This window comes from Triticum dicoccoides, chromosome 2B (genome assembly GCF_002162155.2).
Source record: "Triticum dicoccoides isolate Atlit2015 ecotype Zavitan chromosome 2B, WEW_v2.0, whole genome shotgun sequence".
Lineage (NCBI taxonomy): Eukaryota > Viridiplantae > Streptophyta > Magnoliopsida > Poales > Poaceae > Triticum > Triticum dicoccoides.
The window spans coordinates 616,219,467-616,238,503 of NC_041383.1; the positions used below are offsets into that span (position 1 = coordinate 616,219,467).

The 19,037-nt window shown below is 42.0% G+C and overlaps 1 protein-coding gene across 1 annotated transcript; it reads left to right on the forward strand.

The window, feature by feature from the left end:
• Positions 1–238: 238 nt before the first annotated feature.
• On the forward strand, positions 239–2,305 carry LOC119365180 (60S ribosomal protein L19-3-like). Its single transcript, XM_037630786.1, has 3 exons — positions 239–907; positions 1,541–1,663; positions 1,748–2,305. The coding sequence occupies exons 1-3, from the start codon at positions 691–693 to the stop codon at positions 1,930–1,932; spliced, it is 525 nt and encodes a 174-aa protein (XP_037486683.1). The 5' UTR covers positions 239–690; the 3' UTR covers positions 1,933–2,305.
• Positions 2,306–19,037: the final 16,732 nt, after the last annotated feature.

Consider the following 19,037-nt stretch of genomic DNA (forward strand, 5'->3'; position numbering starts at 1 on the left):
GTCCTTGGGACATGGCATCTTTTCAATAGCATCAACTTTGGCTTTATCAACTTCAATACCTCTCTCGGAAATCTTGTGCCCTAAGATAATGCCTTCATCTCTACTCCTAATGGAGCAGTTGGTGAATAGTCCGCCGGTTATCTTTCGCTGTTTTTTTTCGTCCTCCACCTTCGCTGGTTTTTTTCGTCGGTTTTTATCATCCCACCTCCCCATACCTAGAAAAAAATGTACCCCGCCCCTTCTCTCGATCCGTCCCCTCCCACTGCGACCTCTCTCTTCCCCTCGTCTCCCGCTCCACCGCCGCCGCCCCATCTCCTGCTCCACCGCCGCCGCCCCATCTCCTGCTCCGTCGTCGAGAGGAGTTGCCCTTCGCCGCCGCCGAGATCCCGTGCCTCTCTACAGATCCCTCCCGCTCTCCTCTTCGTCCATCCACCTAATCAAAAATTGAAACCCGCCGCCCCTCTGTCTCTGCTGGTGCTCGAAGGAAGACGAGGGCTCCTCCTCCCGGCGATTCCCTGTGGTCCTCGGCGGCGGAGACAGCTAGGTCAATCCTCTTTCTCTGGCTCTCCCAATTTGCCCGGGCCGGCGAGCTAGGGTTAGGGTTACCAGCTCGACGCCGCCGCCCCGTGATGTCCCAGGTGCTGCTATTACCCGCTGTCGACCCCGTGTGCTCGTGGTCGGCCCGTATCGATGTTGTTGTTCGTGGCTGACCCCCCTTGTGTTCGTGCTGCTTCTGCTTACTGTGCTCACATGCGGAGGTCGTGCGTCCGCCTTGATTTATACATCGCCTTTATTGCGGACCTCCAGGTCGTCGTCAGGCCACGTCGATGCCACTTGCATCAAACCCGAGGGCAGGGCTCTTCGAACCCCGTGGAAGGGCGGCCTGGGATGAGCGAACCACACAAAGGTACTAAACCTCGCTACGTTCATCTATTATAAGATCCCACATCTCTGTATACTTGTATTTGTAGTTTTGTACACATATGTTGAGATCACATGGCCGCTCGTCTGTACACATATGTTAAGATCACACATGCTGCCCTAGGACGAGGTGTTAAGATCCCACATCTGGAACCTGTGGAAGTAATACATTTTTGGTTAAATGTTGTGTCACTGGCTGGGCGCTGAGATCCCCATCAGTGAGCAGCCATTAACGCCTCTTCAAAAAGCAAAGCAGTGGACATGTTGTTAGACCTAGCTCCCAATTCTATTCCTCTTGTCTGTTAAGGCTCAATTGTCGCTTCATTTGTGAATGTCAACCTCATGGACCTAGCTCCCAATTCTGTTCCTCAGTTTGTATTAGTAAATATGTAGTTCACATGCACTTGAATGTCATGGTATTGCAATCACATCCATTCTTATGCTATATGTTGTTTGTTTACAATAGGCAGTTTTTGTGTTAGTTTAACTCATATTTCTGCATACTTTGTACCTGTTCTGTTGTTTCAATCCATTGGAGCCTCTTCAATCTTCACTATGTAGTGTCCATTGATCCATAACTGAGCATAACTATGATGCCTTGTTTGGTTAATACTTGCAGGGCAGAACATCCGGAAGCCGGTAAAGGATGGTTTAACCATCAGGAAGCCTCAGAAGATCCACTACAGGTTTCATGCAAGGAGGGCACATGAGGCCAAGCAGAAGGGCCATCACTCTGGATATGGTTTGTAGCTGCAACTTTAATTGGCACGAGGGTGTTCATTTGTGCATATATATGTTGTAACCTATGATTTTGTTCTCTGCACAGGTAAGCATATGGGTACTAGGGAGGCTAGGCTCCCCACCAAGATCATGTCGATGAAGAGAATGCGCATCCTGAGGCCTCTTCCGCGCAAGTACCGTGAGGCCAAGAAGATTGACACGCACATGTACCATGACATGTACCTAAAAGTCAATGTAACATGTTCAATCACAGGAGGTGTCTGCATGTAAAGTATCTACAAGTCCAAGGCTGAGAAGACAAGAGAGAAGACCCTCTCTAACCAGTTTGAGGCCATGTGCGCTAATACCAAGGTAATAGGGAGAGGAAGATTGCGAGGAAGGAGGAGAGATTGGCTCATGTTAAGTCCAAGGCTGAGAAGACAAGAGAGAAGACCCTCTCTAACCAGTTTGAGGCCATGATGTTTTCACTCGAGCCCTCTCATTTCCTCGCATAGTTAGATTTGTGTTGCATTATATTGGTACTGAAATACATAATGTGTGCACATGTCTCTTGTTGGATGTTTCAGAGATGCTTATGCAGTGTTTCTTTAAACATTTGGGTTCACAGAACCAGCTAATGAAATTTACGTGCTCTGATGATGAATTCGTGCCATGTCGAGTAAGATGATGCTTATCCATTCACTTGCAAGTTGCAATCATGAGAGGATTCCGGACCTTAAAATTTCAATGCATTTTGTTTAGCACTAAATGTCGGAAACTGAAAATCATAAGAGGATCGGATGCATCCGTCTGTAGTTTTTACCAGTAGATATGTGGAACAATACTTCTGCTTGTGTTTCCTACCATGTTTGTTTACATTCATTGATCCTTTGGTTTACTAAGAAATTCCTGAAACACAGCCATCTAAGTACTTTTACTATTGCATCAGGTGGTCGAACCAAGCATGCTATCAACAATACTTTAGTTAATACGATTGTGATTTCACATAATAAATACTGAAGTTCAGTACTAGCTCCAAGGTGAGTAGTTCAATTACTGATAATGGAGGTAATTAAGTGGTTAGCTAAAATGATAAGGAGTTGATGTATTCACTCCAGTCATGTGTCTGATTTCCTGAAAGTTGTTAATCTGTCGGATGCATATTTTTTCCTAGATGCCCCCACTCCTCCATCGCCAGGTTCTCCATCTTCTTAGATCCCTCCCTGCCATGACGAACATCTCCCTTGACGCCGGAAACTGCATTTTGTGTTCACTAACCTACCGATCCTCTAGAGGCCCACTATCCAGATTTGATGTGATAGGGTACAACATGTAAATATATATAATTCAGCTATCCATGATCTATCAATCTTACCAAGATGGTTTTTATCTTATAGGACATCATAAGTGCACATGTCTCCTGTTGGATGTTTCAGAGATGCTTATGCAGAGTTTCTTTAAACATTTGGGTTCACAGAACCAGCTAATGAAATTTAGGAGCTCTCATGATGAATTCGTGCCATGTCGAGTTAGATTGGCAGCGGCGTATTTTTCTTCTTCTGGTTTAGTCAAATTAGTGAGATGATTTGTTCTCTTCTTTATATGAACGTACGTGCTTATACAATGTAATTAGGTGCAGTACTTTTGGTCAGTCAAAGCAGAAGAAAGCTACATGTATGACCAGTATTGGGTCACGACGAGAGCATAATGTAGCTTCGTCCCTCCCTGATGCTGCTAATGCGAGATGCATAGGAATCTTATTCAAAATCAAAAACTGACATACCATGCAATCATGTCTAATGTCTTTCATTAAATCTACTCAGAGGTGCCGGCCAGTCGGTACATACGTCAGTGCATCATCTATCTCAGACTCTCAGTCACAGCTATGATAATTGGAGTATATTCATCTCCAGTTATAGCCTCGTATTTTTTTTGGACATTCATTTACAGCCCCATCTACATGGATGTGTAGACCTGGGAGTTGGAACAATTCACCCAGAGAAGCCACCAGTTCGTGTATAACAGAATAGGTGAGTAAAGCCGTGTCATACTCCACATCTCCATTCACATTTCAGAGAACAAGACAGTAATTATTGATATTTTGCTCTACAGGTGGAATTTATCGTGAGATCTTACCCAAATCCGAGTACTTCTCCAAGGCACTATAGATATTCCATCATGCCCAAAATGATCTCACCAAGGAGCGGTTCACTGCAGCAATGTAGGTACAATTCAAGCTAATTTGCTGACAATCTTGCTCACAGCCAAGAAAATTTTAGTTCTGATTCTTTGAAAAAAAATCAAGTTCTTGGCACAATTAATATTGCATGATCTGTGTTGGCTACAATTTATTCATGCTTGCTTTGAATTCTTGGTTCATGGGAATAATTTATAATTTTATCTCTGTACTACACATGTAATATAACTTGTACAAGGAGAAGAAGCTTGTCAAGTTTTACCTCTATACTAGACATGTAATATAACTTGTAGAAGACGAGTACTAGACATGTACTCCCTTCGTCCCAAAAATCTTGTCTTAGATTTATCTAGATACGGATATCTAACACTAAAATGTGGATAGATACATCCGTATGTAGACAAATCTAAGACAATTTACTTGTAGAGAAGAAGAAGCTTGTCCATTTCCTCTCAACGAATTTGCCAGGCTGGTCTCACAACTGAGCCATATCTACGATGCTCAATATCTTGTTGCTTTTCTCTCTGAACCCTTTGGTATGAGGCCCAAGCTTTGCCAAATTAGTAATCTGGCTTATCCATTCACTTGCAAGTTGCAATCATGAGAGGATTCCGGACCTTAAAATTTCAATGCATTTTGTTTAGCACTAAATGTCGGAAACTGAAAATCATAAGAGGATCGGATGCATCCGTCTGTAGTTTTTACCAGTAGATATGTGGAACAATACTTCTGCTTGTGTTTCCTACCATGTTTGTTTACATTCACTGATCCTTTGGTTTACTAAGAAATTCCTGAAACACAGCCATCTAAGTACTTTTACTATTGCATCAGGTGGTCGAATCAAGCATGCTATCAATAGTACTTTAGTTAATACGATTGTGATTTCACATAATAAATACTGAAGTTCAGTACTAGCTCCAAGGTGAGTAGTTCAATTACTGACAATGCAGGTAATTAAGTGGTTAGCTAAAATGATAAGGAGTTGATGTATTCACTCTAGTCATGTGTCTGATTTCCTGAAAGTTGTTAATCTGTCGGATGCATATTTTTTCCTAGATGCCCCCACTCCTCCATCGCCAGGTTCTCCATCTTCTTAGATCCCTCCCTGCCATGACGAACATCTCCCTTGACGCCGGAAACTGCATTTTGTGTTCACTAACCTACCGATCCTCTAGAGGCCCACTATCCAGATTTGATGTGATAGGGTACAACATGTAAATATATATAATTCAGCTATCCATGATCTATCAATCTTACCAAGATGGTTTTTATCTTATAGGACATCATAAGTGCAAATAGGAGTTGAAAGAAAGCATGTTCCAGCAGAAAAAAATGTTTATGTGCACACAACTTAAGTAGCGAACGCTGAATGTCAAGAGCTCGATGAGAAGGTTCGCAATATTTGGAATATCCTGAGTACATGCGGTGTACATCCGCTGAAAATTACAATCGAAACCAAACAACCAGGCTTATGTCGTAAGTTAACTATGATCAGAGGGTCGACCGGTCTGATCCCGCGTCTGGGCTCGCCCCACTCCTTGCCCGCCACCAGCAACGATGCGTCCTTCCCATCACTCCACCACCTTATAGCCAAGAGGACCAGACGCCTCTTTGCCTCATGTTCTACCAGCGCTCAAGGCAAACATGTAGCCCTTCGAGACCTACAATGACAATATCAGATTTCTCCACACCTACAAGAACTTAAGTGGCTTTCTTGATTCCTAATGGTGAGATTCTCCATGTCCAGTACTGTACCATAAATAACTTCAATATGTATTAAATAGTGCTGATGAATGCGTGGGTGGGGAAATGTATAATTCAGCACATTTCTCAGTTCTATAGGAAGTTTTATCCTTGAGCTGGACCATCAGGTATCCACCTCTGAAACCACACTTCTGGTGTCCCCCTCTTTTTTTTACCTCAAGTATGGATTACCCATGTGCTACGATTACTTAGATTTGCACATGAATTTAATATGAATACTTGCACTGAACTATTATTCATTGAGCTAAGTATTAAGTCTGGTTTGAAATCTTTATGTTTTTAGACCAGCGTATACCTGAAGTTCACTTTTTAGGACCCAAAGGGACGCTACTGGACAATGGGTTGCAGGACGTGGTTCCAGGGTCATATATGTTGAATGGTAAGTATGCATTTTTGTCTAATTCTAAGTTAGCGGTGGATGTATTCCATGCTACCATGTTGATCAGAATTGGGACTCTGATTTCAATCTTCGAGTCCGTGATTGATGCATACAAGAGTTATACATTGTATGGAAGATAGTATGAAGAAGTAAATAGAATATTGGTAAAAAGCATGGTGAGGAACAAGGTTTTCTTTATCAAGTCAACCTGTGGTCTGATTTGTATTTTCTCGTTGGTTATCATAAACAGTAGGTGTGTATATATGTGTCTGAGGATCATAAACGGTGTGTTAAACATGATTGATGTTGAACCACTAAATATGTGTACCCCCTAACAACGCACGGGCAATATCCTAATTTAGGGATGGAAATTTTAAACTTCGGTTTATGCTTTATTGGCCGTTTTTCTCTAATAAATATATTCCATGTAGTATAAACATCTCGAGGTATGATGGGTTTTTCTTTAATTCTGTATAAGACAACAACTGCGCGAAAATACAAAGGTGAACATGGGTGTGCTCGCACCAACGTGAATAGTAGATTCATAAAAAATACAAGAAAAAATAAAAAATTCTGAAATTTCGTGGTATGAACCTTAGTAGATCATTCTACTCATGTGTGAAGTTTCATGATGTATTGACACCCATGGTATTCTTAGTAATTAAATACACATGCGACCATACTATTCATTAAATAGTGCTTTTTTAATATAACTTCGATTAGCCCGAGCGAATGAGGAAGGAATGAGCTTCGACCTAGGATATGAGCTTAATCATTTTTTAATTCATTTATATGCATTGCAGCCCGTAGCAACTCACGGGCATTCTACTATATATTTAAGTTGCCATGGAAATGAAAATTGAGTTGCCATGGTGAAATGTTTATTGTTTTCAATGATGATGATGTAAAAATAAAATGTTATACAAGAAATTGCCATGTTGGAAATAATAAAATTGACATGCCATTTAAAAATAAAACTGTTGCCGTATATTTTCATTGTCATAGCAAAACATGACAAACAGGAAATTGCCATAATTGAAATAATGAAATTGCCATGCCATTTAAAATAAAACTAGCATGATTTAGATAAATTAATTTTGGTGTGAACTTATAAGAAAATTGATGAGGTATATATTTTCTTCGTCGTCACATAAAATCACACATAGAAATTTACCATGGTGGAAATAATAAAATTGCCATGGAATGTACAAAATAGTTGCCATGATACGTTCAATGAAAGTGCATGTCCTAAGATTGAAAATGGAACTACATAACATAAATTTGCCGCTAATAAACCTTTCACACAAAAAAATTGCATTCATGAAGCTGGAGCTCGCTGGAAGCCGAATAGAATAAACCGCTCTTTGGTGAAGCTGCAATTCATGAGTGCGACTGCTCCAAAGTTAATTTGGTGGAGTGAAGTTGTCCTAAAAATACTTCAACTCCTCTAAGGCAGCGGAGTCCATCAAAAATATTTTATACGATCAATAGGCACTATGCCACATTATAGAATCAGGCTAATTAATTTAGCCAGCATAGAGGATTTAGTATTTAAGCCTGAATAACACATTGTCACTATAGGAGTAGGATTGCATCCCCACCCCACCCCACGCACACAACTGGTTTGTGGAATGACAATGACACAGCTTTGTTCTGCGTTGTTGTACGTCTATTTATGATCCATAGGAATATAAAGTTAAGTGATGGAGGTGCCGAGGGAGAAAAGGACCATCTTATGTGGAGAAGAAGGCATAGCCCATGTGTAGGTTGGAGGCAAACAAAACATCATTCAAATGAGTCGCTAAATGAGGGTGTAGTGGAATGAATGTTTTCTTGCCGAGTCCCTTCTCTTATTTCACTTTTTAATTCATTTTCTTATGATTTGTACTAAGGTGAGGCGCCTTATGAATCACCATTCGGTGATGGTTTGAAATATATTAGAGAGCAACAAAACGACAAAGAAGCCACAAACATAGTCAAAGGGCAGTGAATTAAAAGATTAATGATGTAGGGACGTAGAAGGTGATTGATAACAACTTGGATGAAAAGGTCTGCCGGAGGGGTGAATGTTCTTTGTTAAAAATAGAGAGGAAGATGCTTGTGTTGTCTCGTGGAATATCACACACAATATACACACTCATGGTAAAAAACGAGTAATATTTACATTTAATTTTTGGCCAGTGGCAACGCACGGGCACTCTACTAGTTAACCATAAAGTGACACTTTTCCCAATTCAGGACGAGACTAGTGTCTTCGCATCTCTGCAAAACTCGATCAAGGTTGCTCAAACAATCATCAAAAGAGGATCCATAGACGGAGAAGTCATCCATGAATACCTCACAAATCTTTTCACAAAAATCAAAAAATATAACCATCATACATCTTTGAAAGGTAGCAGATGCACTACACAAACCAAAAGGCATACGTCTATAAGCAAAAGTACCAAAACGGCAAGTAAAAGTAGTTTTACATTGATCCTTTGCTGACACAGGTATCTGAGAGAAACCAGAATAACCATCTAAAAAGCAGAAATGTGTGTGTTTGGATAGTCTTTCTAGCATTTGATCAATAAAAGATAAAGGGTAATGATCTTTCTTAGTAGCCTTATTTAACTTACGGAAATCAATTACCATCCTATAACCTGTAATAATTCTTTGCGGGATCAATTCATCTTTACCATTAGGAACAACGGTAATGCCTCCCTTTTTAGGAACACAATGGACATGGCTTACCCATTCACTATCACCAACGGGATAAATAATACCTGCCTCAAGGAGCTTTAGTATCTCCTTTCTTACCACTTCCTTCATCTTGGGATTTAATCGTCTTTGAGGATCTCTAACTGGTTTGGCATCGTCCTCCAATGTAATTTTGTGTTGACATAACGTGGGACTGACGCCCTTAAGATCATCCAGAGTATTTCCAATAGCTGCTCGGTGCTTCTTCAGAGTTTTCAATAATCTTTCTTCTTCTTTCTCTAAAAGGTTAGCACTAATAATAACAGAATATATTTCTTTTTCATCAAGATAAGCATACTTAAGATCGTCAGGTAAAGGTTTGAGTTCAAAAACAGGATCACCCTTGGGTGGAGGGGGATCCCCAAGAATTTCAACGGGAAGGTTATGTTTCAGCATAGGTTCCTGTTTAAGGGACACTTCATCTATTTCCTCTCTTTCCTTCATAAACATATCGTTTTCATGGTCTAGCAAGTATTGTTCTAACGGATCAGTTGGAGGAACAGCAATGGAAGCAAGAGCAGTAATTTCATCCTTACTAGGTGGTTCCCTTTCATGAGGTTGTCTACTAAACTTGGCGAAATTAAACTCATGAGACATACCATCTATGCCAACAGTGACAATATTCTTTTCACAATTAATCTTAGCACTAGCTGTATTCAAGAAGGGTTTATCAAATACAATGGGACAAAAATCATCTTGTGGGGAACCAAGAACGAGGAAATCAGTAGGGTATTTAACCTTCCCACACAAAACTTTAACATCTCTAACAATCCCAAAGGGTTTAATGGTATCCCTATTAGCAAGCTTAATAGTAACATCAATGTCTTCTAATTCAACGGGTGCAATGTCATGCATAATTTCTTGATATAAAGAATAAGGTATTGCACTAGCACTAGCACCCATATCACATAAGCCGTGATAACAATGATCTCCTATTTTAACAGAAATAACAGGCATGCCTACGACAAGTCTACGTGTCTTAGTATCTGGCCTAGCAATATTAGCAGTCTCACCATTGAAAGAAATAACATGCCCATCTAAATCCTCATCCAAGAGATCTTTAACCATAGCAATACTAGGTTCAACATTAATTTGCTCAGTAGGTGTATAAGTCCTAGTATTACTCTTACGAACAACAATCGAAGATTTAGCATGATCCTTTATCCTAACAGGAAAAGGAGGGTTTTCAACATAAGCAGTAGGAACAATAGGATCACTATAGGTAATAGTCTTTTCTTCAACTGTAATAGGTGCAACTACTTTCACTTCAACAGAAGGATTATATTTAAACCACTTCTCTTTAGGGAGATCAACGTGAGTAGCAAAAGATTGACAAAAAGTAGCTACTATCTCAGAGTCAAGTCCATATTTAGCGCTAAATCCACGAAAAGCATCGGTATCCATAAAAGATTTAACACAATCGAACTTAGCTGTCATACCTGACTCCTTACCATCGTCGTAACCCCAATCTCCAGAGTTGCGTTTAATTCTTTCCAATAAGTCCCATTTGAAATCAATAGTCTTCAGCATATAAGAACCAGCACAGGAAGTATCGAGCAGGTTGCGATTATCAAGAGAAAGCCAAGCATAAAAGCTCTAAATAATCATTTCCCGAGAGAGATCATGATTGGGGCATGAATATAACATTGACTTAAGCCTCCCCCAAGCTTGAGCGATGCTTTCTTCTTTGTGAGGCCAGAAATTATATATGTAATTACAATCACGATGAACAAGATGCATAGGATAGAACTTCTGGTGAAATTCCAACTTCAATCGCTTATAATTCCAAGATCTCATATCATCACATAGCCTATACCATGTCATTGCATCTCCCTTCAAAGATAAAGGAAATACCTTCCTTTTGACAACATCATCAGGAATACCTGCAAGATTAAATAATCCACAAACTTCATCCACAAAGATAAGGTGTAAATCGGGATGCAATGTTCCATCTCCTGCAAATGGATTAGCTAGAAGTTTCTCTATCATACTCGAAGGAATCTCAAATTAAATATTTTCATAAAGTTCAGTAGGTTGAGGAGCAACTCTTTGCTCTTCTAGTTGGGGTGAAGATACCCAAAACAAGCCCCTCAAAGGATTAGTTTCCATAGTGACAAGTAACAGAAAATTTCAGCATACTATATAAATGTTTCCTTACCAAGTTCCACTCATCAAAAGCGCTACACTCCCCGGCAACGGCGCCAGAAAAGAGTCTTGATGACCCACAAGTGTAGGGGATCAATCGTAGTCCTTTCGATAAGTAAGAGTGTCGAACCCAACGAGGAGCAGAAGGAAATGATAAGCGGTTTTCAGTAAGGATTTCTCTGCAAGCACTGAAATTGTAGGTGATAGATAGTTTTGTGATAAGATAAATAGTAACGAGCAACAAGTAAATAAAGTAAATAAAATGCAGCAAGGTGGCCCAATCCTTTATTTAGCAAAGGATAAGCCTGGACAATATCTAATAATGAGAAAGGAGCTCCCGAGGACACATGGGAATTATCATCAAGCTAGTTTTCATCACATTCATATGATTCGCGTTCGGTACTTTGATAATTTGATATGTGGGTGGACCGGTACTTGGGTACTGCCCTTACTTGGACAAGCATCCCACTTATGATTAACCCCTATTGCAAGTGTCCACAACTACAAAAGAAGTATTAAGGTAAACCTAACCACAACATTAAACATATGGATCCATATCAGCCCCTAACGAAGCAATGCATAAACTAGGGTTTAAGCTTTTGTCACTCTAGCAACCCATCATCTACTTATTACTTCCCCATGCCTTCCTCTAGGCCCAAATAATGGTGAAGTGTCATGTAGTCAACGTTCACATAACACCACTAGAGGAAAAGACAACATACATCTCATCAAAATATCGAACGAATACCAAATTCACATGACTACTAATAGCAAGACTTCACCCATGTCCTCAGGAACAAATGTAACTACTCACAAAGCATATTCATGTTCATAATCAGAGGAGTAATAATATGCATAAAGGATCTGAACATATGATCTTCCACCAAGTAAACCAATTAGCATCAACTACAAGGAGTAATCAACACTACTAGCAACCCACAGGTACCAATTTGTGGTTTTGATACAAGATTGGATACAAGACATGAACTAGGGTTTTGAGAGGATATGGTGCTGATGAAGATGTTGATGGAGATTGACCCCCTCCCGATGAGAGGATCATTGGTGATAACGTTGGTGATGATTTCCCCCTCCCGGAGGGAAGTGTCCCCGGCAGAACAGCTCCGCCAGAGCCCTAGATTGGTTCCGCCAAGGTTCCGCCTCGTGGCGGCGGAGTTTCGTCCTGTAAGCTTGCCCATGATTTTTTCCAGGGTAAAAGCAATGATATAGTAGAAGATGGACACCGAAGGCCCACCAGGGGGCCCAGGAGATAGGGGCGCCCCCCTGTCTCCTGGACAGGGTGTGGGCCCCCTGGTGTATTTCTTTCGCTCAGAAATTCTTATTAATTCCAAAAAGTTGTTCGCACTTGCCCCTTCGCTTCTCCGCTAAGCCAAGTCCGAGTGTGCCTTGGGCCCGGGGGCTACTGTCGGCGTTCTAGGAACGGGGTCCCTAGACTTGCCTGCTTGCGGCCTGCGGCATGGCTCAAGTGGTGGCCCAGTACGACCCATCTTCATCAGCACAAGACTCAAGACCCTCGCGAGGGGCCAAGCCTCGCGGGGCGAATGACACGGGACTTCCTCAGGAACTGCCTCGCCAGGCAGGCTCGCGAGGAGGCGGAGAGATCAAGGCAGGGTACCTCGCGAGGTGCTCGTGACGCAAGCCATGACGATCAAGACCAGGCGGGCGCCAGGCGGGCGCCAGCCTGCGTAGTGTCCTTGTTTCCTCTTTGGTGCAAAGGGGGCAAGCACAGGCGTGGAGTACCAAGGCATCAGGCAAAGGTTGCCATTTCAGTGCAACAAGACCAAGACCAGCAGAGCGGCAGGATGGAGGTCACCGTGGAGCCCAAGACGGCGTCACCGCTAGTGCCTTTGGCAGCCGAAGACCAACTTTAGTCAGGATAACTTGTACTAGATGTTCCCCTTCAAAATGGCCGTTGTTGGCGCACTTCCCGCTCAATATTTGGGAAGAGGACAAGGGCCTCTATAAGGAGGACTAGCCACCACAGAGTGGAGGCAGATCAAGTACTCATTAAACCGAGAGGCGATTGAACTCACCCTTGCAGTTCATCGCACCAGCTCAAGAACACCTCTCACGAGGCTGTTCTTCCCTTGTATTGTTCATCATCAGCCCCAGAGGCAATCCACCACACCACACACTGGAGTAGGGTATTACACCACAACGGTGGCCTGAACCAGTATAAATCTTGTGTCCTTGTGTTGTTCATCGTTTAGCTTAGATTCTCACGAGGCGATCGAACATGGATCAGTAGGGGGAAGATCTTCATGCGCACCCCAGAGTTCGAACCTTGAGGGTCTGCCGGAACCCAACATCCGACACTCTTCAGCCCAATATCTTCGGATCCACTAAATCCGGTTCTTGCATTGGTTGTAGTTTTCATCAAGGTCTGACTTGTATTGTTCATACAAGGTAGGAGGCAGATCAAGAGTTGTGTTGCCTCGGTGTTGCCTGCCACCCTTCCGAGCAGACTTTTCTGTAGCCATAAAATTTAAGCTGATTGGCTTTAGCACAGTGAATGGCTTCCGTCTGATTGGCTTCAAACAGGAACTGGCTTTAGGAGATTCAATGCGATGCTGTAAATATTCTGCAAATGAATGCAGACTATGAGAACCAAGGGATTCTCCCAAGGACATGTACCTGTGACAGCATTAGAGATGCGAGGGAAGGGGAAGAGGTCATATGCATTCTTAGAAGATTTTGAAGATAAATCAGTGTTGAAGACATTGACCTCATAATGCGAAGACATTCACTTATTTGGAGAGAGTTGGTTCCAGATTTGTACGAATCCATGAATAAGTACAAGTGAGGAATCTTGGTATGAGATGCAAAAGAGAACAAATCCAGATTCGGAAGTTTAGAAACCACTTTTTGAAAAAGTGGTCAGATTTGACAGATGTAAAAGACAGTAAAAGTAAGATTTATTTACCCTTGACAAACTGCTAGATGGATGGGAAGAGAAGCCAAGCAGTTCGATCTCCCGCACCCTAACTTGGCGGCGGAAGACACCTACGGCGGCGGCGGAGAGGACAAGGTCCGCAGCCGGTGTGAGGACGGTGTTGAATAGGTTGCGGCAGCTAAGCGCTTCTTCTCCGGCGACAACGGGAGCTAGCGGAGGCGCTAGGGTTTGTTGGAGGTGGCAAGGTCGAAGAACAGATAATGACCGCGCGGGTGAGAATTTACCAGGAAGAGGAGGGCGGCACAGTGCAATTATGCAGGTGCCCCTGGTGGTTCACATCTGAGAGACATGTGGCATACATGCAACTCATTGAGAGTTGTTCCATGTTCCCACGCACGCCTGGATTGTCGGGTGGTTGTTCCGGCTTCTCCAGTTTTCAGGCAATAAGGATGCAGCATTAAAAACAGATTAAATGTTTTTCAGATTGTCCTCTGCTGACAGGGATTCATAGAAGACAATCGTCAGGTTTCAATAGAATGCACATGATTTGGACAGATAGAGTTGAGGTATAAGCATAGAATAGGTTAGGGTCCGATCACATTCACTTAGATCAAAAGATTCAAGAGTGAAGACATAGCTATAAGTGAATGTTGTAGAGGATAGAACACAAATATATATATATATATATATATATATATATATATATATATATATATATATATACATACACATATACATATGAACTAGCTCAACATTTTGAAGATAAATCATGAAGACAAATCAATGTTGAAGACAAACCAAATGCAAAGATTTTGCAATTATAACGCCAAGAGAAACACTTCAATAAGAATTTGGTGGTGACGTTACCCACCGTATAGGAAGTATTAGACCCAGACACGACGCACAATTATCGTGGCACTCCGAAGTCAAATTCCACATTAATGTATTCACACTCAAAGGGCAAGTCTTCATTAATTGAAGATATACGTTACTTCATGTGTTGCACATCTAAGTCGTCAACATGCATAAGCGTTAGGATGTGTGTCCATTCACAGGACATTCGAGGATTCTAAGATATTTAGCTCACACCGCTGCAAAACCTCTTTTTATCCAAGGGCTTAGTGAAGATATCTGCCAATTGCTCTTCAGTGTTGACGTGAATGATATCAATGTCTTCCTTGTTGACATGATCTCTGAGAAAGTGATGACCGATCTGAATGTGCTTTGTCTTCGAGTGCTGAACTGGATTCTTGGAAAGCTTGATGGCGCTTTCATTGTCACAGAAGAGTGTCACATTCTTCGTGTTGATGCCATAGTCCTTGAGAGTTTGCTTCATCCATAGAAGCTGAGCACAGCACGATCTAGCAACAATGTATTCAGATTCAGAAGTGGAGAGTGACACACAATTTTGCTTCTTTGAAGACTAACAGACAAGTGAGTGACCGAGAAAGTGACATGTTCTAGAGGTGGATTTGCATTCAACCTTGTCACCAGCATAATCAGCATCAGAATACCCAATCAGATCAAATGTCGAGCCCTTTGGATACCATGATCCTATCGTTGGGGTGTAAGCCAAATATCAAAGTATTCGCTTCACCGCTAGGTGATGCAACTCCTTTGGTGCCGCTTGGAATCGGGCACACATGCAAATGCTAAGCATTATATCTGGCCTAGATGCACATAAGTAAAGTAAGGAACCAATCATGGAGCGGTATACCTTTTGATCGAACTCTTTACCATTGTCGTCAGGACCCAGATGACTTTTGGTTGGAATTGGCATCGTGTAACCTTTGCAGTCTTGCATTCCAAACTTCTTCAGGCAATCTTTGAGGTATTTCTCTTGTGATATGAAGATCACATTCCTCTGTTGACGGATTTGAAGACCAAGGAAGAACTTCAGCTCACCCATCATGGACATCTGATATTGCTCTTGCATCATGTGCCTAAACTCATCGATGTATCTCTTGTCAGTGCAGCCGAAAATAATGTCATCCACATAGATTTGGCACACAAACAGTTCACCGTCGTATGACTTCGTGAAGAGTGTTGGATCTGGAGAACCAAGTTTGAAGCCTTTGCTCTTCAAGAAGTCTTTGAGCGTGTCATACCAAACGCGAGGAGCTTGTTTGAGGCCATACAGTGCCTTGTTGAGCTTGTACACCATATCAGGATGTTTTGGATCTTCAAAGCCAGGTGGTTGTGCAACATACACTTCTTCTTCAATCCTGCCATTGAGAAAGGCACTCTTCACATCCATTTGGTACAGAAGGATGTTGTGATGGTTGGCATATGCTAGCAGTATGCGAATGGCTTCAAGTCTTGCCACGGGAGCAAATGTTTCATCGAAGTCAATCCCTTCTATTTGAGTGTAACCTTGAGCAACCAGATGAGGCTTGTTTCTGACAACTTGACCATGTTCATCTTGTTTGTTGCGATAGATCAATTTGGTGCCAATGATATTATTCTTGCGAGGATCAGGACGCTTGACTAGTTCCCAGACGTTATTCAGCTCGAACTGATGAAGCTCTTCTTGCATGGATTGAATCTATTCAGGTTCCATAAAGGCTTCAGCAACTTTCTTGGGTTTAGATATAGAGACAAATGCAAAGTGCCCATAGAAATTTGCTAGTTGTGTTGCTCTTGAACGAGTGAGTGGACCAGGTGCATTGATGCTGTCAATTATCTTCTCAATCTGTACTTCATTTGCAACTCGGGGATGAACTGGACGAAGATTTTGCCCTTGCAGATCATTGTCTTCAGCTTCAGCATTGACTTTAGGCTGAGCATTGTCTTTAGGTTGATTTGGTGCAATGATGAGTTCGTTTTCAGCCTGAGCTTCAGAAGGTATGATTTCTCCAGTACCCATGAGCTTGATAGATTCACTAGAAGGGACTTCATCTAGCACATTTGGCAAGTGCTCTCTTTGCGAGCCATTAGTCTCATCGAACCGCACATCCACAGTTTCAACCACTTTATAGTGAAAGAGGTTGAAGACTTTGTAGGAGTGCGAATCCTTTTCGTATCCAAGCACAAAACCTTCATGTGCTTTTGGTGCAAATTTTGAAGTGTGATGTGGATCCTTGATCCAGCACCTAGCACCAAATACTCTAAAGTAACTATTGTTTGGCTTCTTACCAGTTAGCAGCTCATATGATGTCTTCTTTAGAAGCTTGTGAAGATAAACACGATTGATGACATGGCATGCAGTGTCAATGGCTTCAGTCCAGAACTTCCTTGGAGTCTTGTACTCATCAAGCATCGTCCGAGCCATCTCAATGAGGGTTCTGTTCTTGCGCTCCACGATGCCAGTCCGCTGAGGTGTGTAGGGAGCAAAAAACTCATGAGTGATGCCGAGTGTATCAAGATAGGTGTCGAGGCCGTTGTTCTTGAATTCTGTGCCGTTGTCACTTCTGATGCGCTTGATCTTGATGCCATAGTTTGTCATGGCACGATTGGCGAAGCGTCTAAAGACATCCTGCACTTCAGTCTTATAGAGAATTATATGCACCCAGGTATATCTCGAGTAATGATCAACAATAACGAAACCATAGAGACAAGCAATGGTAGTAAGAGTAGAGTAGTGAGTAGGGCCGAATAAATTCATGTGAAGCAGCTCGAAGGGTTGAGATGTTGTCATGATTGTCTTCGAGGGATGCTTGGCCCTCGTCATCTTCCCACCTTCACAGGCACCACACAGATGGTCTTTCTTGAACTTGATGCCTTCAATGCCCACGACGTGCTTCTTCTTTGCAAGAGTGTACAAGTTCCTCATGCCCGCATGTCCTAGCCTCCGATGCCAGAGCCAACACTTTCAAGCTTTTGCTAGAACACATACGGCAAGATGTGGTCCTACTGAGAAATCTACCATATACAAATCATCTTTTCGATACCCTTCAAAGACTAGAGATTTGTCAGATTCCATAAGGACAAGGCAACGATATTTTCCAAATATCACAATCATGTTCAAATCACATAGCATTGATACAGACATTAAGTTGAAACCAAGGGATTCAACAAGCATCACTTTATCCATGTGCTGATCCTTTGAGATTGCAACTCTACCAAGACCCAATACCTTACTTTTGCCAGTGTCACCAAATGTGATATGACTTTTATGAAACGGCCGAAGAGTTGAATCCATTAGAAGACTTCGATCACCAGTCATGTGGTTGGTGCAGCCACTATCCATAATCCATTCTGAAGCTTGAGGTGTCATAGCCTACAGTATAGTTTGGCGGATAGGCTTCACCAAGAGAGTTGTGAAGCAGAAACATTTGACAAACAAGCGGAACATAGAAGTTCAGATCTTGGTTAGGATAGATAGGATGAGTGTCAAGGAATCCCAAGACGAAATACATAGTAAGACCATTTGGACATTTTATCTTGCGTCCCACAAGATGTTTAAGGTCCCCAACATAAGTATCAGACTCCTTTGATTTCCAGCTGGAGACCTTTCCCTGCAAAAGAGAGTTAAGTTTTCTTAACCACCCACATCTTTAGGGGTGGCTTAGAAGCAATGAGTCTAAGTGCAGCATCTGAGAACTTTGACTTTGGAGCCCTAGCAAATAGCCTTGCAGGAGGAGAATAATACTCATAAGAATAAGCAAAAAAAGTTCTTAGACTTATGAACATAGCGGTTTGATGAAACACGCTCATATTCAAAGGTCTGAGTATGATTTCCCTGCAAAACATTGGCGTTAGGGTGACTCAGGTGAGTCCTCGGTGTGTATGAAGCCTTTGGTCTGGGGTTTGTCTTCTTTCCTGGTGGTGTCATGACGACATTCAAGGGAAGACTTTCTAGACAACGCTTGGGTACCCAGATCTTCTTAAGAGGTGGTCCATTCCTGCAGTTAGTACCAATGTACCTAGCAAACACTTCACCATTCTGATTCCTGAACATTTTATAGTTTGCATCAAAGGACTCATAAATGATAATTGGGTTAGCACTAGTGAAGCCAGATAAGGTAGATGGATCCACTAAAGGTCCCTTAGCAGCAACCCATGTGGTTTTGGGGTACTGCTCAAGCATCCAGTAAGAACCATCAACATTCATTTTCCTCTCGAACCCAACACCCTCTTTCCTAGGGTTTCAGTTCAAAATCTGCTTTTTAAGGACATCACATAGTGTCTGATGCCCTTTGAGAATTTTGTACATTCCTGTCTCAAGTAATGACTTCAACCTGGCATTCTCATCATCAATAGTAGTGGTATCCTCAGCTGAGGGGTTAGTTACCACATTGGCAGTTGAAGATATTGCAACA